The sequence below is a fragment of the Rhipicephalus microplus genome, unplaced genomic scaffold (assembly GCF_043290135.1).
Source record: "Rhipicephalus microplus isolate Deutch F79 unplaced genomic scaffold, USDA_Rmic scaffold_24, whole genome shotgun sequence".
Lineage (NCBI taxonomy): Eukaryota > Metazoa > Arthropoda > Arachnida > Ixodida > Ixodidae > Rhipicephalus > Rhipicephalus microplus.
Genome location: NW_027464597.1, coordinates 3,592,080 through 3,614,864, shown reverse-complemented (window position 1 = coordinate 3,614,864; position 22,785 = coordinate 3,592,080). Strand labels below are relative to the sequence as shown.

At 45.2% G+C, this 22,785-nt stretch overlaps 2 protein-coding genes across 2 annotated transcripts in view; one reads left to right on the top strand and one right to left on the bottom strand.

Moving 5' to 3' along the window:
- LOC119181065 (TBC1 domain family member 7-like) overlaps positions 1-6,412 on the top strand; it is a 62,592-nt gene extending 56,180 nt beyond the window's left edge. The window contains exon 6 of the mRNA XM_075884137.1: positions 6,118-6,412. Within this exon, the coding sequence (XP_075740252.1) occupies positions 6,118-6,165 (48 nt within the window). The 3' untranslated portion in view covers positions 6,166-6,412. The remainder of the gene's footprint in view (positions 1-6,117) is intronic.
- A 1,098-nt stretch (positions 6,413-7,510) lies between these two features.
- Positions 7,511-22,366, bottom strand: LOC142786446 (cytochrome c oxidase assembly factor 1 homolog). The gene is made up of 2 exons (XM_075884138.1): positions 21,916-22,366; positions 7,511-13,309 (listed from the first exon to the last, which is right to left on the bottom strand). The coding sequence occupies exons 1-2, from the start codon at positions 22,168-22,170 to the stop codon at positions 13,067-13,069; spliced, it is 498 nt and encodes a 165-aa protein (XP_075740253.1). The 5' UTR covers positions 22,171-22,366; the 3' UTR covers positions 7,511-13,066.
- Positions 22,367-22,785: the final 419 nt, after the last annotated feature.

Below are 22,785 nucleotides of genomic sequence, written 5' to 3'. Positions count from 1 at the left end.
GCGAACAGAACCGTCCTTTTATTTAACGAGCACTACAGGTGAGGCCCATAGACTTTGTGAAGGTTGAATGACGCCGTGTTGCAGCATACCGTCCACCTGTTCAGTAATAACTTGGCGTTCCGGTGCAGAGACACTGTACGGTCGTTGTCGTAGTGGCGCATGGGAGCCGGTATCGATGTAATGTAGAGTGGTAGAAGTGCGGCCAAGTGAAGGTTGAGCAACATCGAAAGATTCGCGGTATTGGTACAGCAGTTGGAGGAGTTCAGATCGTTCAGATGGTGACAGTCCGTCTGCAATCGCCGAATCGAACACTTTCGAAGCCTGTAAGTCAAAGTGGTTAATAGCACTGGCGGCGGCGAGGTCACTTTGCGAGGATTCTTGCGGCACGGTAAAAATTCGTCCATTATTAATGGGCTGTACGCATCCAAGAGATTCGCCTTTAAACAGTTTGATGGTATGTGGAAAGGCATTGGCAAGGCAGATAGCACTGGTTCCATGACAAATTGCGAGGGCTGAATAAGGAAGCAGAAGTGGTTTCCGACTTAGAAAGAGGCTTGATGGCTCAAAAAATGCTAATTCATCACGCATGTCGTCGGAGACTACAGAGAGCAAAACAGCTGTTGTCGGTGGAATGTCAGTATCTTATTTGACAACTAGCTTGTGTGTGGCTCGATTCGTCTTGTCGTAGGGCTGGTCAAACAACAGAAGCAGTTCAAGTTCGGAGCGGGCACAATCTATAACTGCGTGATTACGCGATAGGAAACCCAGCCAAGTATTATGTCATGAGAGCAGGAGGAAAGGACAATAACTCAACAATGTAGCGGTCCTCTGCAATTGTGAGTTGGGCAGTGCAAACGGCTATAGGTCGAACAGGTTCTCCATTTGCTGCACATAGGGACATCATACCAAGCAGCTTGGTCACCTTTCGGAGCTTGCGGCAAAAGTTTGGCGCCTATAACAGACACAGCGGCACCGGTATCTACAAGAGCATATGCATGGGCGCCGTCAACAAAAACTTCGACGATATTTGACAGCTAAGTGCGAGGACATGAACGTTTCGGTAGCGCAGATCTTGCCTCCTGAACTGCGACGGCTAGTTTCCCTCATTTTGAGGGGCTGGTCGGGGACGCATGGGTGACAGGGAGCGATGATTGGGTGAAGGTGAATGACGAGACGAAGTTGCCGGATAGTCACGGGAAGGCATGCTTGACTGATGATCCGAACTTTCACACCCAAAAGGGGGTCGGTCCATGTAGTTGATCCGGGATCGGGCGTCTGTGTAGCCGGGCACGCGACGACGGCAGTATCGGGAGATATGGCCAAGGCCGCCGCATGCAAAACAGATGGGCCGGTTATCACGCATTCGCCAGGCATTTGCAGCGAGGGGCGCCGCCCACGCGACATACGGCTGAGTCGGGGCTGTAGTAGCGAGGGGAGGGGCCCATGCGACAGAAGACTGAGTAGGAGCGGTGACATGTGGCAGTCCATTGAACGGCGAGAGCTGGTGTGGCTGCTGCCTCTTTACTGCGTCAGCATAAGTAAGAGGCGCAGCGACAACTTGCTGCTGAAAGGGCACTGGCATAGTCTCGGCAATCTGGTCCTGAAGCACATGTCGGAACATGGGAGCTAACGGGGTCGGTGGTTACTCTTGCTGCGGCTGCGGGAACTCTTGGCGCTGACGAAACGGCAGGAGGGAAGGCTGACGTGCGACCTCCTCACGCACAAAGCCTTTCATTTGTGCTAGAAGGCGGGAGTGGTCAGGCACGGCGTCCAGTGCAGCGAGTGATTAGTTATTAGGCTGAAATGGATGACGGGTGAGAGCTCGTTGCCGTCACAATTCGTCGTAGCTCTGGCAGAAAGTTACAACTTCAGACACTTTACCAGGAGACTTCGCAAGGAGCATTTGAAATACGTCGTCATCGACACCTTTCATAATGTGCTGGATTTTGGCACTTTCGCTCATTGCGGCATCGACGCGCCTGCAGAGATCGAGTATATCTTCGATATAGGCGGTAAACGTTTCGCCAGGTTCTTGTGCCCGTGTAGGCAGGGGTTGTTCGGCGCGCAACTTCCGCACGACCGGGCGACCGAAAACCGAGGATATTGCCTGCTTGAAAGCGGTTCAGTTTTCGAACACGGATTCGTGGTTTGTGTACAACAGCTTTGCCACATTAGCCAAGTAAAAGTTGACAGTGCTCAACTTTGCAGCGTCATCCCACCTGTTTGGTCCATTGACTTTTTCGTATACAGCCGGTCCTCGACGTCCTGGTCTTTGGCGCCCGAAAAGATCGGGGGGTCTTGCTGGTAAACCGGGGCAAGTAGCGGCCGCGAGAGGTGGTGTCTGTTGGGCAGCGTCAACTTGCATGGTCGACGGCAGGGTGCGGGATCGGAGTTTCAGGGTGTAGGTGATGTAGTTACCCAGCACGATCCACCAATTGTAAAGGGGGTTTATTGAAGGAACTGAGCAAGCGGGTGGTAGCTCGAAGGGAACGCAGATGGACCCAGATGACGGTGCTCGATTGTCGATCTCGTGCCTTTTTCTTGTGGTGATGATAGTTGAGCTGATGGTATCAACGTCTTCCTTATTCACTATATTACGAACAATGTGTGTTTTAAACACTGGATCACCAACATACTGCTCTCCAGGCACAGGAACCATGAGTTGCTTGGATTTGGCACTGTGCTCTAGCTCACTGTTTGCTGATTTTACATGGGAAACAATAAACAACCCTTACGGTAGTGACCATCTACCGTCGATTGTAAAACTAACATCACCACTTCCGACCATACGCTCTCGACCAAAGCGTTGGAAGCTTCACAAAGCTAACTGGCCTTTGTTTACACAGAGAGCTAATCTACAGGATGAGCTCTCTGAACACCTAACAGTAGATGAAATAAATGACAAGTTCACCGATTGCACACTGTCTGCGGCAGAGCAAGCTATTCCCCAGTCTTCAGGACTAGTGAGAAGAAAGCTAAAGCCATGGTGGACCAGTGAGTGTGCAAAATCCAAAAAACTACAAAATAAAGCATGGTGCAACTTCCCTAGGTACCCCACTTGTTACAACCTCCTCGCATTCAAACAAGCTAAAGCAAAAGCACAATATATTCGTAGAGATGCAGAAAAATCGTCCTGGCAGAAGTACATATCTACAATCAATAGCACAACCACATACAAGAAAATGTGGAACCAAATTAGAAAATTTAGCGGCGACTACTCCTCATACGCAATACCCATACTTACAGACCCAGGCACACAGGCATCACTAGAGGAGCAGGCGAACATTTTAGGCGAACACTTTTACACTATATCCAGTTCCGCTAATTACACGCCACCCTTTCTGGCATACAAACAGACAACCGAAAAACAAAAACTACCAGTAACCTAGATGAGCTGTACAATGCTCCCTTGACACTACAAGAGTTAAGCACTGTGCTTTCGGCGGCAAAAAAGACAGCAGTCGGGCCAGACAGAATTCATTACACAATGCTCGCGCACCTGTCTCAAGCTTCCGTGCAAGCATTATTGAAGTTCTTTAACGTGATTTGGAAAACTGGCAAAATGCCTACAAAATGGAAAATGGCAACCATAGTGCCATTTCTAAAGACTGGAAAACCACCCACTTCACCGGGTAGCTACAGGCCCATAGCACTTACAAGCTGTATGGCAAAATCATACGAAAGCATAATAAACATAAGGCTAACATACACCCTTGAAATAGAGAACCTACTAGATGGTCATCAGTGTGGGTATAAGAAAGGCCATTCAACGATCGATCATCTTGTCCGTCTCGAACACACAGTACGTGAGGCCTTCTTACATAGGCAACACTGCCTAGCAGTGTTTTTTGACCTGGAGAAGGCCTACGACACTACGTGGAGGTACGGTATACTGAGAGACCTGGCGAATCTCGGAATACGCGGAAGAATGCTCGACTGCCTCTCTGACTTTCTATCAAACCGAAACTTTCAGGTACGGTTGGGCTCCACACTATCGCGTGTTTTTGTCCAAGAGAATTGTGTGCCGCAGGGTTGCGTGTTAAGCACTACACTCTTCGTAGTCAAAATGAATTCAGTTAATGAAGTAATCCCACCCTCCATCATGCACTCATTATATGTTGACAATCTTCAGATAGCATGTCGAACCTCAAGCATATTCACATGTGAAAGGCAGCTGCAGCTAACCATCAACAAACTGACCAAATGGGCAGATCAAAACGGCTTTCGCTTTTCTACCCGGAAAACCATTACCCTACTTTTCTCACAAAAGCGCGGCTTGTATCCGGACCTTGTTCTTAAAATCAACAACAGTGTACTGCCACTCAAGTCAGAACACCAGTTCCTAGGCCCAGTCTTTGACAGGAAACTAAACTTCCTCTTTTCTCGTTTCTCTCTAAACTTCATTTCCCACATGAATTACACAAAAAAGAAAGCAAACAAAGTGCTCAACATTCTGAAAATACTATCGCGGAAACACTGGGGTGCCGATCGAGTCTGCCTTTTACGCATATACCGCTCGATCGTGGGCAGCATACTTGACTACAGCAGCGTTATTTACGGTTCAGCCAGAAAATCTTACCTCAAACGTCTTGACCCAATACATAATCATGGATTGCGCTTGGCGACTGGAGCGTATAGAACTTCACCTGTCCAAAGCTTATATGCCGAGAGCAACGAGCCTTGCCTGGAACAAAGAAGAGCGCTACTTACTGTATCCTATGTATTAAGAACCCGATCGAAACCAAGCCACATATGTCACAATATTGTCTCTCACATCGGTACCAGAATACAATACAACAGACCGCACATGATAAGACCACTTCTCCTGTGCTTTGAAGAAATATGTCTAGACTACAAAGTACCGAATCAGGCACTAGGCGTTGTCCGAATGCCAGAAAGACTGGCTCCATGGTTGGACTTTTCGCACTACACTGACCTTTCTTTAGCTCATTTAAAGAAGAAGGAAACTCCACAGGAACAAATTATCCAGGATTTCCTAGCCGTACAAGAAAAATATAACACACACTTTGAATACTACACTGATGGGTCAAAAGCACAAGAATATACAGGAAGTGCTGTCATATCAAAACACTCAGAAACATGTATAAGACTGCCGCCATTTGTATCTATCTTCACAGCAGAAGCATATGCTCTTTTAATTGCTCTTGAAGAAATTTCATCAAGAAATCACAAAAAAGCTGTCATATCCACTGACTCACTTAGCGCATTAAAAGCCCTACATTTAAGGTCGGAAAACGAACCGTTTCTCGGGGACATTTTACAGAAGCTAGAAAGAGCTGAGAAAAATGGCAAGACAATCCGACTTGTATGGGTGCCGAGCCATGTTGGTATCCCAGGAAACGAAAAGGCAGACAGGGTAGCAACAAGGACAGGCCATCAAAGCATAGCAGAAATAAGGGCACCATTGAGAGACTGTTCCAACAGTTGTCGGACAGCCTTTAGGGCAAAATGACAAGAAGAGTGGCAGGCTCAAGTGCATAACAAACTTCAAATTGTCAAGCCTATTCTACAAGAATGGAAGTCGTGCAATCACCAAAAGCGCTTCATCGAAGTAACACTATGCCGTCTTCGGATAGGTCATACTCACCCACAACATTTTATTGCGCGGAGATCAGCCAGAATGCAAACATTGCAAGGAACCTCTATCAATAATATTTTAATAACATGCCCAGTCTTTGGAAAAAGAAGACACGCTTATTTGAAATGATTTTACAGAACACAAACACCTCTACACCCAATGTTAATACTATCAGAAAATGCACTTATTCCCATACAGGATGTTTTTCGGTTTCTAGAGGCCGCAGGTCTTTTAAACAAACTGTAAACAGAAATCTGTTTTTCACCTCACATTTTAACACTATTATCAAAATCACCTAGTGTCTGGTGCATCATAGCCATTGTTGCTTTTGTGCCATAAAACCCAACGAAACTAACTTTTCTTCTTCTGCGCCCCACTATGTTTCAAATCTAGCTATTGTTTGAGTTTGCTTTGAAATCACCCAGTGCTAATTACCATTTGCCTTGACTTCACTTCAAGTAAAAAAAAAAGGTTGTGATGTTCGCACAAGCCCATTGTTTTAATTTTCTTTGTTTCAGATTTCCAAAGAGACCTCCGAAGCTGTGGTGAACAGGGCATTGGAATGACGCCCGGGTGGCGCCGTGCAACTCTAGGACTGTTTGCGACGCGAGTGGATTCGTGCGGCCAGCGTGCTCTTCAGCAACGGCATGCGTGCTTTTTTGTAAATACGTGTGATTCTGCGTGGTGGACTGTTGGTGTCAAGTGGGTTACGTCAGTGGTGTGTGAGAGCGTGAACGTGCGAAGGTTGTGTTCGTGAATTTGTTGTGCAAGTTAGGTTCAGTAACTAATTAAATAAAAACGAATGTGATCAAATGTGTCTCCCCGGGTTGACGCTTTTTCTAGCCTGAGCACTACTCTTGTCTTTTTTTATTGACCGATTAATTCATTGCATGTTATGAGGAAGACAATCTGATGGGCTAGTTGGTCTACAATTGTTATTACTAAATAGAGTGCAAAAAATTAATATACACAAAAGAAAACAGAGACAGAGGAAGATGAGCATTCTTTCAGTATGTGTTCATTATTTCTTAAACATTACATTCACACATTAAATGAAGTTGCAACGTTGCGTTAACAAGCCTTGTTGTTTCTGAACGTCTGCCAATAATGACACGCACATCCACCTTTCAGTACCACAACTCTGTAAAACTTCTAGCTGACCAGGAGTTGGCGTAACGCTAAATCAGAAGCACAGATTTTGGATTAGCGGTGCAGAAAACCATCTAAGTTTCCACTTCTTGAAATGAACAGTACATGAGGCAAACTATATGCTGCAGCCACGGATTGCGAAGTTGCAAATCGAATACGGCACTTCTCCACATGTGACATTGTTACATTACTATATTTACAATGTCTTCGCATGGCAGTATTCCCCAGACAAAGAGAGTTGCAGAACTTCTCTTCTGGTGTAAACTGTCATTCTTGACTTGAGGAGTTTTTGTAAGAAAAAAAAAAGTTACGATGGTGACTACACTTGGAGATTTCCGCATTAGCTCATGATTTTGTCCGGCTCGGGTCTATTATGTCATGCACATCGTAAATGTTGGTGTCATATAATTGAGCCTAGTTAATTTCTTTAGTGCCTTTTAGAGGCTTTGTTACAAGGAACAGGCACCATAAAATCATGCACGCGTCATGGGTCTGCAATAGCAGGGCCTTCTATAAAAAAATGAATAAACAAAAAGATGCTCAGTACCAGAGAATTCTACACTTCTGGGTGAATTGGTTATGGAAGGTTATTGTAGGTCGCGATGCAATGTCATGGTTCAGAACGAAAACACGAAGGCACAAACGCAGGCTGGGTCACAGAAAGAAGCTTCGAAACCTTTGTTACAGTAAATACAAAAAAGAACAAAAGAAAATAAAAGAATTTCAATGAGGTTCAGTAAGATCCAAACATCGGACCGTGAGAACAGAATGTCAATTTTGTTTATTTATTTATTTTTATTTATTTAAAAATACCTTACAGGCCCTTGTTGCAGGGCATTGTGTAAGGGGGGTTACAAAGGGTGAGTGTCGCGACAAAACCGTAAGGAAACATCAAACTTTGAAAGAACTCAACAAAAAATAACGCGTTATATGTCACTAAAGAGAGAATGTACAAAAAGTCATCTGAAGTTACACATCGGAACATTGCTGGTGGGAGGAGAACAAATATCCGCAATACACTTACTAAAAAACACCTAGCACACACGTAGCCAAAAATATTTTAGAGCAGCACGCAGAAAGCAATTTGTTCTTGTTTAAGAAATACAGGATAATAAAGGGCGATAAGAGAGTTTTTCTCGTGTGTATAAGAACATTATAAAGTAGGAAAATGCAGGCGGTCACAAAGTGTGAAGCGAAAAAAAAAAAAAGTGCGTGCTCTTTACTGAACGAACACAAGGCCCTAAGCTGTAAGCGGGAGGAAAATGGAAAAAACGAATGAATATAATTACACTGGAACGATACAGGAGGTGCAAAAAATACTTGTAAAAAAAACCAATTGAAGTGTCTATGACTGAAAGAAAGAGTGAAGAAGTTGTCTGAATTTTTCGGGGTCTGATTGATATACAATGTCATTCGAGAGATCATTCCACAAGCGGATGACGCGAGGAAGAGCCGATGAGTTAAAGGCGTCCGTTGACCCATATAATCGCGTGAAACTTAAGTTATTATGCAGCCTACGAGATGTAACGCAAGGTTTATCGAGTTGAAATGGGAATGGTTTGTTACTGTAAACATACTTATGGAAGAGGCATAGGAGAGAAATATCCCGCCGAGTGCTCAACAGTTGAAGAGAAAGGCAAAGTTTAATTTCCGTTATGCTGCTATGGTAGTCGTAATTTCGTGAGATGAATCGGGCTGCCCTATTTTGAATAGCTTCAAGCATGTTGATTAAGTAATTTTGGTATGGGGACCAGATCGATGCGGCGAATTCAAGTTGTGGGCGAACGAAGGTCTGATAAGCTAGCTGCCGAACATGGGATGGGCAGCTATGCAAGTTGCGGCGTAAGTAACCCAATGATTTTGAAGCTTTCGCACAAATGGTGGTGATATGGTGTGACCAAGAAAGATTTGGTGTGAAATGAATACCGAGGTACTTGTAGGATGATGCGTACGACAGAGGGTAGTCATCAATTATGTACGAATGGCTAGGAATATGTTGCTTGCGTGTAAAACACATAATTTTGCACTTCTGCTTGTTTAGCGACATAAGCCATTTTTTGCACCAGTCATTAATCTTGTTGAGGTCATTTTGCAGTGTTAGGTGATCATCGGTACAGGTTATTGAGCGATATATAATGCAATCATCGGCGAAAATTCGCATGCGAGATGAGGTGCTGATTGGCAAATCGTTAATATAAATTAAGAACAGCAGGGGGCCGAGGACGCACCCCTGCGGTACACCTGAGGTTACGTGGGAAAGAGGGGATTGGATATTGTTTATTACCGTGAACTGCTGGCGGAGTGAAAGAAAGTTTCGAAGCCAAGATAAAGCGAGCGAATCTAATCGGAGTGAAGATAATTTAGAAATCAGACGACAGTGGGGTACGCGATCAAATGCTTTTGAAAAATCGAGAAAAATGCAGTCAGTCTGAAGGTTATTGTTCATGTTGCAATGTAGTTCTGACGTAAATTCCAGCAGCTGTGTTTCGCACGAAAAACCTTTTCTAAATCCATGTTGGTTGATAAAAAAGTAATGGTTAGATTCTAAGTGCCTGAAAACATGAGAAGCGATTATATGTTCCAGGAGTTTGCAGCAGATGCACGTGAGAGAGATGGGGCGATAACTTTCGGGTGAATGTTTATCGCCGGCTTTAAACACAGGGACTATTTTACCAATCTTCCAGTCAATGGGAAGCTGGCCTGTTGCTAATGATTGTCTGAAAAGGTGATACAGGATATTAACAGAAACAGAAAGGGTGTTTTTCAGAAGTTTGGAATTTATACCGTCAATGCCAGCTGAAGTAGATAGTTTAAGATTAGTGACAAGAAGTGCGATACCCTCAGGCGTTATTTCAATAGGTTGCATATAATCTATGTTGAGATCGGGAACGTTCGGAACGTCGGCGTGGTCTTCCCGGGTGAAAACGGATGAAAAGAAGGTGTTAAATGCTGAGGTGCAATGACTATCTGAGAGGGGAGCATGGTGATCATCTAGCAAGGAAATCTGTTGTTACATATTTAAGGCTTTGTGTTTTTTTCTCTCTGTGGCGATATTATATTGTGGGTGCATGCGTCTGCCGCCTACGTTTGAGGAATTCACTGTTGGCGGCTGCATCCATTGCGCCAATGCACGTGTGTGGGGATATGCATGGCGGATACAAATTTTGAATATACATGTGGCAATACCCTGCGATGTGACAGCTCTACGAAAAAAAAGGGGCTGCGAGAACATTACCTACGTGACTTACAATTACTTTATCTGTGATCGGCCCACTTTGGTGTGGTAATAATGGAGTTTCTTAAAGTTAACCGTATGAAACTCAGGCACTCCGATCGTTGAGCCATCATGGTAATCACGGGCAGTACACAAATTTGCCTAATTTTCGTGCTTTCGGCTTTGAACACACTTGTGGCTTTGTTCATTGTTGTGTTTTGGTTTTATTGGTTTTGTTTCAAATGAAATAACGGACCTTTGCGAACTTCAGGAGCCGATTTGAACTGGAAAGCCCAGAAAGGTCGAGGTGGTGAAGCGCAACTGCTGAACCTTTGCAGAACTTCGTCTTGCGACAAAGTGGATCCGGGCCCCAAGAAACCAAACAGAGGTGGAAGAACGAAGACTCGGCAAATTTGTGCACTACCGATCACTTCCACGTGGGCTGAAGCGCCGTACGTTGCAGCTCCCATAGTCACTAGCGCCTGAATTGCCTCTAGTAAGTACTGTAGGAAACCCTATGGTGGCAATGACAGCAGAACGGCTGATCCGAATAGGGCGGACCAGTTGTGGAGATAATGCAGCGGTGTACTATCGTGCTTACTGTCAGCTATGTGACTGTCGACGAGATCGAACTAGCAGGCACATTGCCTTGCAAACTTTAGAAAGGAGGCGTACAGTGGTCTGCTTTGTTATAGGAACTGTACCCTTTGTCGCATTCATTTGTTGGACTTATGTCATTCAAATACTGATAATCACTTTACTACATAATCAGATACATAACAGAGTTGCCTACCAGCAGTACAACCTGTCAAAGTTGTTAAGTTGCTGCTACACACAAGTCTTGTGTGTAATGGAGTCTAGACACAAGACTTGTGCACAATGAGTTTCGCTAGTACATGTCTCGCGGCAATTTAAGCATAAACCACAAAAATCTTGTTGTGATCTATTTCTGAAACCAGAATAGTCTTGCCACTAAGTGCACTGCTGTAACAGAGTTTTACAATTATTTACCCATCTGAGCTGGCCATTTGAGTGTCCTTAATCCTATTGATGCAAACATAAAAAGAACTAAATTTCATCATTTGCAGTGTGCACACGCAGTCCAACACGCCTCAACAACCAACGACGCTTACTTATACTAATAGATGCGACTTGATGAAATTGTGTAGCAATTTTTGCATTTGGGTTACGGGGCGTTTCTACATAAAAAAATGGAAAGTCAAGCACATCTGTTGCTAAATAGGCCTCTATCTCGCTGAGGCAGTTAGGGCAAAGAAGGGATTCCAGCAAGCATAGTAGCACTATGGCATTTGTGACATTGTAAAAGTGCAAGAGTGTTTTCACATTTCGGTATTGTGCAAAAATACCCGAGTTTCGCACACTGGGTGGCCTGCTGTCGTGGAGTGCGACACTACGCGAGTAGCTAGACAGTAGCAGTCACGAGTGAATCGGAAACAGAAAAGTGAGACAAAAAAATATGCTGCTCCTTTGTCCAGCACAGGCTGTGCACACCTTCCTAATTTTAATTGCTTGCTTTAGAGTACTCACCACCATTGGTTGAAACAATTAGACTATTTTACAGGGGAGTTTCCATGCCTCCATGCTGGGCTTTTATACTTTTGTTTTGCATCTTTAACAACTAAGCGAACAGCGTTACAGTGGATGCATACACATGGAAACGGTTGAATTGGTGCACACGATGTTTCATTGCCTTATTAACTCACACACATTGCAATATACAAAAACAAGGAAACATTGACTTAACAGCCCACAATTTCTGCACCTATATGTCTGAGGTAAAATAGTCTATAGATGCCGGCAAAAAAATTTTTTTGCAGGTGCTGTTTATATGGTGACTTTATCCTGAGAAACATCTGTATATAATTTATTTTGAAACTCAACTTGAATATGCAGCAGTGCCACAGGAACAAGCAATACATGACCCTTTTTAACTTATCCCCTTCGGCACTTGTTTCATATTTTGGGGATACAGAACATCAATTTCTGTCTACCTATAATTTTTTTCACCATAAATTTTATCTTCATTTTTTACATTAACATCTCACAATCCTTTGGACCCATTACGTAAGGGGGGGATGTAGAATAATTGCTAAGACTTTGTTGTATAGAATCACAAAGGCAGCTCCAAAGACAGCCTAAATATGAAAAGAGAAAAAAGGTACTAAAAGGGAACAACGTAGTATCATATAGTAATTATGGCATTGCATTACAATAGACACAATGAATGAATAGAAATAGCCAACAGGAATAAAATATGTATGCACTGACGAATATTCATAAACCAATAAAACATCGGGGATAAATTACAAGGCATGAGAATTTTGTGCCAGTAAGCAGGATTTTGGCACAAACAAAGTGCATGAAAAAGTAACACAGCAGCATTACAAAAGAGCAGCTAACATGTAATTACAGGTTAAATGCTAACGACAGTAGAAGATGCGTTGACAAGAAAATGCAATGGACGGCGCTTTAATAATTTCTTGTTTGTGTTTCTTGCATTGTTGCTAAGGTATGGCGTGCATCACGAAACCATTGAAAGAATCTTTTACTAAATTGCAAATTTGCAAAATAGAGAGCTCGCAAAGACTGTTTGTAGGATGCTTAATTGTAAAGTGCTTTTTATTATTATTATTATTCAATAGATAGGTGCAACTTCTTGTGGTCACTGTTGGAAACACTTCAAAATTAAACGTGTGCATCGAAGCCAGTTTATAATGGCAGCACCATTTGTCGCTTCAGCTGTACTTTGTGCTGAGGCATGAAGGACAGCATAAAGCACTTGATGCCATAGTTGTGACAACAGATTACCACGAAACACATACATACACTTATGATTTATTGTAAGCAAAATGGGTAGATGCGGTATCAGGCAAGAACCCACTGCAATGCGCACTGCAACGTTCGACTCCTGCACCAATCACCACATAAAAGAGTTGGAAGTTCATCTCTAAAGGTTATGTATAGCTTGTGCCTCAGGGACACCACAAACATGCCAAGACGGTTTGTCACTCAGTCAGTACAAGCCTAGACAGATGAGTTCAAAATCCATATCAGCCTGGACAAACTACCACGTGAAGTGTGGGTTAGCTCGAGGGCACACTGCGTGGTTGAGTGGACTCTGTCGAAGCGACCAAGGGCATCACGTCAACGTCAAAGTCTTTCACATAGTCCTTGGCATACTTTGGATTGTAGTAGACTAGAAGCCGCTTGTCCCTGTGCGCTTCCAAGCCAAGTTCAAGCCGGAGCAGCTCCCAAGGCACATCCAGCGCATGTCGTTCCGCCCACAGGTAGAGCTCGCCCCGCTGCTTGGAGCCTTGGATTGGCACCTTGAGTCGCAAAGAAGCGCAGAGTTGTGTGTAAGAAGGTGAAGAGATTAATGAAGGCACTTGACCACCAGAAGTGTTCTTGAATTATAGCTGTGTTTTCACCACAAAATGGTATACCGCACTAGAAGAAACCAAAGGCATGGGATGTAGTATGGCCAAGGGCACACTCAGATTTTCTTCAGCTGCTGGGGGGGGGGGGGGGGTCCAAGTGAAAGTCTTTCCAGCTGGAAATATGTCCTGTTCAATAAGCCTGCTAGAAATAGAGTTTCTTCACCTGACGTTCATCTTACGTGCACACGAGTTTTTGGCAGCCATACTTAGTGTATGGCTGTCAGAAACTTATGTGTAGCCAAATGAAGTGATCCCTGCATCGCATACCTTGGGAGCACTGTGTGAAGGGTACTGTGTTCACTCGTCTAGACATGCACTTTTGTCTCCCCAGGTGGGGTTAAAGAATCTTAAACCGAGACGTTTCATGAAAGATCTATGCCCATTTTCTTGCAACGACAATCTTTGGGCACGTGTTTGGGCAGAAAGCTGTGGGAACAAAGCCGAACTAGATCAGAAGTGCCAATTCTTGAATAAGTCTGTGATAGTATTAAATGTTTGCATTACTATGTTTGTGCATATGTTTTGAACGTCTATCAAGCATTTGTACATTATTTTGGACATCATTTGTAGTTTCATCAGACAGTCGTAAGCCTTATTCATGCGAGGGCCACACCTTGTGATGGTTTCAAAAAAATAAAGTGTACATATTGTTACGTCTACGAGGGGTTTATTCGAAGCAGACGTAACGGTCGACTCGACGGTATACCGCAGTGAACGGGAGCAGCGAGCTTTTGCCACCAACTGAACGTCCTCCTCTTCTGCTACCACCATGTTCCCCACTACACAGGTGCACATACCTAAATTACACATGTGGTAACATTTCCCTCCGCGCAGACGAGGCCCACTGGGCGAGTCAGTCTCTCGAGGAATAAAGCGCTTCAAACGTGCAACATGGACAAGTTCAGTTTTTGCAGACCGTCGGCCGTTTGAATGGAGACGCTCTATGCGGTAAACTAAATCACTGATACGGTCTACAACAAGATAAGGTCCCGCATGGTGCGCTAGCAGTTTCTCGCTCAAACCGCGTTTTCTAGTTGGTGTCCAGAGCAACACTAGGTCGCCGCGATTGTACGTCACGTGTCGGCGTCGGCAATCAAAATGTGCCTTCGAGCGGTCTTGCGAAGCAAGAGTGCGCAAATAAGCAAGGCGTCTAGCTTCTTCTGCCCGACAGATGATCTCGGATATGCAGGGATCATGATGGTCCAAACACGGGAAGATTGTATTCAGGGTATGACGAGGTGGTCGAGCATATAGAAGAAAGAAAGGACTGTAGCCGGTAGTTTCATGCTGAGCGGTGTTGAATGCATATGTGATAAAGGGTAGAATGCTGTCCCAGTCCTTGTGATCGGATGCAACATACGTAGACAGCATGTTCGAGAGAGTTCTGTTCGTTCGTTCAGTTAGACCGTTCGTTTGGGGATGGTATGGCGTAGAGTGCCGAAACCTTGAAGCACAGACACGAAGCATCTCTTCCATCACGTCTGCTGTGAATTGTCGGCCACGGTCACTGATTACGATTTTGGGAGGCCCATGTCGAAGAATGACAAAACGTAGCATGAAGGAAGACACATCAGCTGCAGTTGCCGATGGTATGGCAGCGGTCTCGCAGTACCGTGTTAAATGGTCGGTGCAAACGACTATCCAGCGATTTCCATTAGATGACCGGGGAAAGGGTCCAAGGAGGTCAATCCCGACTTGCTCGAATGGAGTTCTAGGGGGCGGCACCGGATGTAATCGCCCTAAAGGAGCACTTGTTGGGCGCTTATGACGTTGACACTCGTTGCAGCTAGACACGTATTGTTCCGTCGTGTGGTGCATTTTGGGCCAGTAGAATCTTTCTTGAAGACGGCAAAGAGTTTTTGCTGTGCCTAGATGACCGGATGTTGGGTCATCATGCATAGCCTGCAAGACATAAACGCGAAGACTCTTCGGAACCACCAGAAGATATCGTGAGCCGGTGTTGGTGTAGTTCTTTTTGTAAACTAGCCCGTCTTGGATGCAGAAGCGCGTAGGCGATGATTTTGGTTTGGTAGCAAGAAGCTGTTGTATGGTGCTGTCCCTTTGTTGCTCATCCTTAAAGGTCTTGTTATCAGGAAATGGTTGGTCGAGTAATGCAATGTAGGTATCGAAGGTGTCCGTGTCACATTCCATCGTTGGAAGCGGTAGTCGCGAAAGACAATCTGCGTCAGCGTAACGTCGGCCGCTTTTATACGAAACCGTGAAGTCATATTCTTGTAGACGAAGTGCCCAGCGCGCCAGCCGACCAGATGGGTCACGCAGATTAACCAACCAGCAGAGAGAATGATGGTCTGTCAAGACAGTAAAGGGGCGTCCGTACAGGTAGGACCGGAAGCGCTGCACTGCGAAGACTACTGCGAGGCATTCTTGCTCTGTGACAGTGTAGTTACGCTCGGACTTGCTGAGCGAGCGACTTGCATACGCTACGACGTGTTCTTGATTATCCAAGCGTTGAACCAGGACAGCACCTACACCAATACCACTGGCGTCTGTGTGAATCTCAGTGGGAGCGAGAGGATTGAAGTGTTGAAGAATCGGATGGGATATCAAAAGAAACTTCAACTCCGAAAAAGCAGACTCGCATTCCGGGGTCCAGTCAAACTGCGCACCTTTCTGAAGCAGACACGTGAGCGGGTATGCAATATTGGCAAAGCCAGGAATGAATCGGCGAAAGTATGAACAAAGCCCCAAAAAGCTGCGCAGTTCTTTCACCGAGTTTGGCTGCTTAAATGCCTCCACTGCGGCCGTCTTGGCGGGATCCGGTCGTATGCCTTCTTTGTTTACTAAGTGTCCAAGGACGAGTGTTTGGCGCTCTCCAAAACGACATTTCTTTGAGTTGAGCACCAAGCGTGCTTTGCTTAGGCAGTCCAGTACGAGGTCAAGGTGTGTGTTGTGCTCACAAAAGGTGCGCCCAAAAATTACAACGTCGTCCAAGTAACACATACACACTTCCCACTTCAATCCACGCAGAATGTTGTCCATAAATCGCTCAAAAGTTGCGGGCGCGTTGCAGAGTCCGAACGGCATCACATTGAATTCAAATAGTCCATCTGTTGTAACAAATGCCGTTTTCTCCTTGTCTTCCTCGTGCATTGGAATCTGCCAGTAGCCTGACCTCAGATCCACAGACGAAAAGTAAGAGGCCGATGATAGACAGTCGATAGCATCATCAATCCGTGGGAGTGGGTATACGTCTTTTTTAGTGATGGCGTTGAGACGGCGGTAGTCAACACAAAATCGCCATGTCCCATCCTTCTTCTTCACTAGAATTACTGGGGCGGCCCACGGACTACATGATTCCTGAATTACATTTTGCTTGAGCATCTCGCAAACCTGTTCATTGATCACTGCGCGTTCTGACGGCGATACACGATATGGTTTCTGTCGGAGAGGTCTGTGAGATGTCGTGTCGATTCGGTGCTTTATACGAGAAGCAGGGAGTGACGGTGAATCATGCTGAGCGAAATCAAAAATACCGGCATGTTTGCGCAGAATACTCGCCAGTTCATTACGTTCCTTGGTGCTGAGTGACTTATCAATCATAGCCATAATGGTGGTGTCCCTGGCGTGCAGATTATTCCAACGGGTCTTATCCGGGGAATCATTGCTTTCTGCGAGGGTGGCAAGCGAGAATACTTGGTGTTCACGAATCTCTGCAAGTTTCAGATCCTTCGGCAGCACTGTAGGTTCACTAGAGCAGTTAATCACCCACAAACCAGTATGCCCTTGCGCAACCGATAGTGTACAGTACGGTATTAAAACTGCCTTCTTTATGCAACTGAGATGCACGGGCTCCACAGTTGCGTCAAATGTTTTCTCGCTTGCAGGTGAACAGACAACAGGGACGCATTTTGCAGACAACGGCGGCACAGTTGTGTCCACAGACACGCAAAGAGCACTTTCTTGAGACGGCGAGTTTTCCATAAACGAAACTGGGATATCAGAATCTACTGTAATTTGTCCTGTGCGGCAATCGACAGTAGCACCACATAGCTTCAAGAAATCGAGGCCCAGAATGACGTCATGCGTAGTATGAGGGAGAACAGGAAACTCTGCGACAAAGTTCTGGCACGCCAAACTAACAGTCACAGTGCAGACACCAACAGGTTGTAACACCTCTCCGCTAACTCCACGAAACGTATCAGGACAGTCCCAATGAAACATAACCTTTCGTCCAAGAAGGCGGGTGAAAACTAAACTCATCACTGACACGCTTGCACCTGTGTCCACCAACGCCATCGTTGGTACGCCATCGATAAGTACTCGAACCTTATTTCTAAACATGGAAGCTAACGGAGGTATATCTGTTGAAATCGAAGACTGTCCGGCGACCTCACCTCCAACGGCCGCGCCGGCTAGTTTTTCGTAAGAGGCGAGGAGTGGCGGCGCCGAGGAGACGGTGATCGGTTGGCACGAGGGGCAGGTGGTGGTGTCACACTGCGGTCAGAGGCCAGAGATTGGTTTCGTAGTGGTCCTGGGATCTCGTAAGACGCGCTTCCCGGAAATGTCGGTGCTCGGGTAACGCCAGAACGGTTAAATCTCGGTGATCGGTCATACCTTGGCGGCTGCCGGTAATTGCAATACCTGGCAATGTGTCCTTCGAAACCACAGTTGTAACAGACTGGTAGAGGACGCTCACCGAACCAATGCTGGGACCGCTCAGCTGTGAAGGGTCGTTGACGAGCTTGTTGAGCGGGGGCTGCCCACCTCTGTGTGGCGGGGCCGTGCCGAAGGCGTTGGCCATATCGCTGGTCGGCCACGAATGAGTCACGACGTGGCCGCGGATTTCCAGTTTCGCTGATGTCTGCCACACATACCGATGGTGGCAAAGAAGCTGATGGTGCCGCCGTGTAGTAGGGTGGATTGGTAGGTGGATGAGGAATGGTTTCGTCAACCCTACTACCTTGTCGTTGCAGCTCTTCACGCACAATTGCCCGAATAGTAGCGGCAAGGTCGGTGGGCGGGCTCACGTCGACGCTGGCAACCGTTGTCACATTTGCCAGCCTACCGAATTTCGGGGCGATGCGACGAGTCTTCAATTTTTCAAACGTGCGGCAGTGATGTTGGACGTCGGAGGCAGAGGTGAGGTCATCCCTGCCTATCAGAAAATTGTAAACGTCTTCCGCTATGCCTTTCAATAGGTGTCCGACCCTGTCTTCTTTAGACATCTGCGGGTTTATAATCTTGCAAAGCTTAAGAACGTCCTCTATATAGGCAGTGCAGGTTTCTCCAGGAGTCTGGGCTCTTCCAGCAAGAGTCCGCTCCGCGCTTTTCTTTCTTGAGTCGGAGTCACCAAAACACTTCTTGAGTTCTTGAGCAAAAATAGCCCATGTTGTCAAGGACTCTTCGTGGTTTTCATACCACATCAGGGCAGTGTCCGTGAGAAACAGCGCGACGTTTTCCAGCTGATCGATAGAGTTCCAGTGGTTGTACCAACTCACCCTCTTGTAGTGCGTTAGCCACGCGTCCACATCTTCTGCTGCCATTCCTGCGAACGGGCGGGGTTCCATGTAGTGATGCCTTGGTGTAGCCAGTGTAGATTGGCGCGAAGTCGAGGCGGTTGATTCCTGACCTTCGCTCTGGGTCATGACGACTGTTGTCGGCGGCAGACCGGCAAGACGACGGCTCCGGCGAACTCCGAACAGCTGTAGCTCCGTGGTACGTCGATGTGTCGTACCCAGCACCTCCACCACTCTGTTACGTCTACGAGGGGTTTATTCGAAGCAGACGTAACGGTCGACTCGACGGTATACTGCAGTGAACGGGAGCAGCGAGCTTTTGCCACCAACTGAACGTCCTCCTCTTCTGCTACCACCATGTTCCCCGCTACACAGGTGCACATACCTAAATTACACAAGTGGTAACAATATTATTGAGTAAGTATGCTAGTGATGAGAAGCAAGAATTTTGAAACTGGTTTGGCTGATTAAAGTCGTCCCCAGGTTCCCAACTTCAGAAAAGTGGGCTTTGTGCCGATGGCAAGTAACATTTAATAGTAAGAGCCGGCACACATGACAATAAGAAAAATTTTTTCTACAATGAAGAAAGTAATCATGATCATATGTATGTTTATGTCTGCTGCATGATGAAGGGCTGCTCAATGAATAACAATTACCTCATGTCAGACAATTTATTTGTTTCCAATAACACAAGTGAATTTCGTGCTTTCATCCCACAACGCCCTTCTCTGATGCCCTCTGCAGTACCTGTGTAATTCACCCAGCATGAATTTATTTGAATGGACACTAAATCGAAACACTGACTTGGTTTCGATTGACAAACTGTACTATGAGAACTGTAATGCCATATGTTTCACAATGATAAGTTCATTATTTGCAGATAAAATCATAGTTGAAGCTTCATTTTTAGATTTCATGCTGAAATCTACGTGCATGATGAAAAAAACTTTCAAAATATATTTTTCGTATTTTCTTGAGATTGGCTTGACAAGATTTTCTGAAACATTGTATGCTTGGTCTATGGCACCCACGAATGACAATTTACTTCATTTTTATAAAGTAAAAGCTACCTAGGACCCGGTAGACACCTTCAAAATGTATGACGTCCCGGTGTTGGGTGGTGTGACTTCCCGGAATCGGATGGTGGCATCTCCCCCTGCATTTTCTTTACGAGTGATTTGTCGGTTACCAATCATCATCTCGCGGTAAGAGTAGTGTTTTCGAAATTATGAAATGGTAGTTTATTGACAAGTTAAAAATCAATTAGTTCTTTAGTTTCTCTAACACCACAATCAGGCGCTCGGTTTCAATGTCAACTAAAACCAGAGCTAACCAATATGTTCAACTGGCTTGAAAATCGATCATTGAAATTTCAATCTATGCCCAAACTGCTGCTCTTGTTTTCACTTATGATTACAAATAAGCTCACATCAGGCGCTCGGTTTCAATGTCAACTAAAACCAGAGCTAACCAATATGTTCAACTGGCTTGAAAATCGATCATTGAAATTTCAATCTATGCCCAAACTGCTGCTCTTGTTTTCACTTATGATTACAAATAAGCTCACATTTTTTCAGTGTGCATCGTGAAAAAAAAAACAAATGCTTTGACTAAAACTATAATTATGCACTAAATTAGCAGTTTGTCAACTAATTGCACACAATAGCTTTGCTGAGTGCAATTAGTTTATGAGTGCAGTGTTGCACGATAAATGCCGTATTTAACAGTTTTGATGCAACTTAGAATAGTTAATGATTTTTTAGTTTTACATTCCGCAAACACAATGTGATTAAGAGGAACCCCATAGTGAAGGGCTCTGTAAAGTTAAACCTTCAGGTGTTCCTTAGCTTGCACTAACATTGCACAATAAGCAGGCTTCAAGCATTTGGTTTTCATCGAATTCGACCGCGACGGCCGGGATGAGCCCGTGACCTTCCCATCAGCACCCGAGCACCGTAGCCACTCTACCACCTCGACACACTCGTGAATTTCATGGAGTGAAACGAGTTCAATAGTCCTAACCACTTGGTGCAGTGGTGATGCCGCAGATTATGGATCCTTCCCTTCTCACTCAATTCTCGGTGCTTTGTCACTCTGAAACTGAGAAGAAGGGAATGTGCCCGCTCTTTGCAGTACCAAGCGTAGCATGCGAACCTTTCCCTAAAAGTTACTGAAAAAGAGTAGAACCAGATTTGATTGATTTGTGGGGTTTAACGTCCCAAAACCACCATATGATTATGAGAGACGCCGTAGTGGAGGGCTCCGGAAATTTTGACCACCTGGGGTTCTTTAACGTGCACCCAAATCTGAGTACACGGGTAGAACCAGAGTAGAGCATTAAATTAGCAAAGCTTTTTCGTTACTGAAAAGGGGGGTGACTGTGTAAGCGACAGACCTGTCAATTTGTACGCAACATAACGCATATTTTTTCGCAGGTTTTGTTTCATGTGAGTTGATTTTGTATTGCATGCCTTCTTCCTTTATCCCCTTCCTTTTCAATGTGACATTTAAACTTACTGGTATATGCAGACTTAAGAACGTGTAAAACCAGTTGATAGTTTCCGTTCTCTTCTTTTAGATTGTTCATTCTTTGTTTCCTACAACTTTAATGAAAACCAACGCATAATAAAGCCAAGGAAGGTATAAGAGACATTACGTGTGCTGTTTTTTTAACTGTGATTGCAGTAATTTCCAAATAATTGCGAATGAAGTAAGGCGAACAAAAGGACAACCTTACTTTTCTACGTACTTTCTTCCTAATTATATCAATAATTATTAAAATACAGAGAAGAAAACAGTACAATTAACGTCCCCTGTACCATCGCGGGTTTCACCCTCTGTTGGTTTGAATTAAGATTGTATCAAAGACAGAAACGTACTCCTAAAATTCCTTTTCTTCGTTCGTTCGTTTATGTGCGCGCCATATCCTACGTCAGATAAGCGCCCGCTCACCCAGCAAGAAGTTCTTCTAAAGCTTCTAATCAAGTCATGCCAGCCTTAATTAAAGGGGCCTATTACTTTCATTTGAGCTCGATGCGGTCTCGTTTTGGTGCCGTCCGTGTCGCTGATGTCGATGCGACGTTCTTTGAGCGGTTCCCCGAGAAGTCTCATGGCCGCAGCATTTCCCTGCAGCGTGGACATGGCAATCTTGTAGTACTCCAACTCAGTCATCTTGTTGGCCAGGTAATTCTTGAAACAGAAAGTGCTGCCCACCAGACCGATTCCGACCAAACCGGAGATCTGCAGCAGCCGATTGAAGCTAGGCAAACGCATGGCGTGGCCACCACCACCACAGCTGAAGTCCGTGAAGACGGCTACCTCACATTGAAGGGATGGAAGACCGAGATCGGGCCTTTCTTGTTTCGAAATACGCCGAACAGCGCATCGGTAATTAACGCTAACACGTTTCAACAACGCACTGCGCCGGCTGCAGCACGATCGTCTGCACAGCTCACGCAAAAGTCAAGGTCGACTGGGATTGACTTGTCTTGACTTGGTTGAATTGGTCGACGCCGAATTCGATGATGATGGGACTGGCCGCGACAATAAGCGGTAGCTTCGGTGTTTATGCTCGGTTTTGGCCCGTCAAGTATCGTGAACGATAGCTGCCCTTAGATTCGAAGCGATTTTGATGGAATGCTTGAGGTCCGTGTGTGTAGTTTAAATTAGGTGGTCGTTAACATAGCTTTTCCTACAATATTTACGAATCTCTGCGCATGGTAAAGAATCCCGGCAGCACGTCTATATTTCAGGAACCCTCTACTAAACTTTGCTTTAACCTCTTACGCATAATCAATTTGTGCTCTTGGGACGTTCAACATCAACAATTATTATACTACTCTTATATTTGAAAGTGCAAACACCCGACTAGCGCATGCTGTTAAAGAA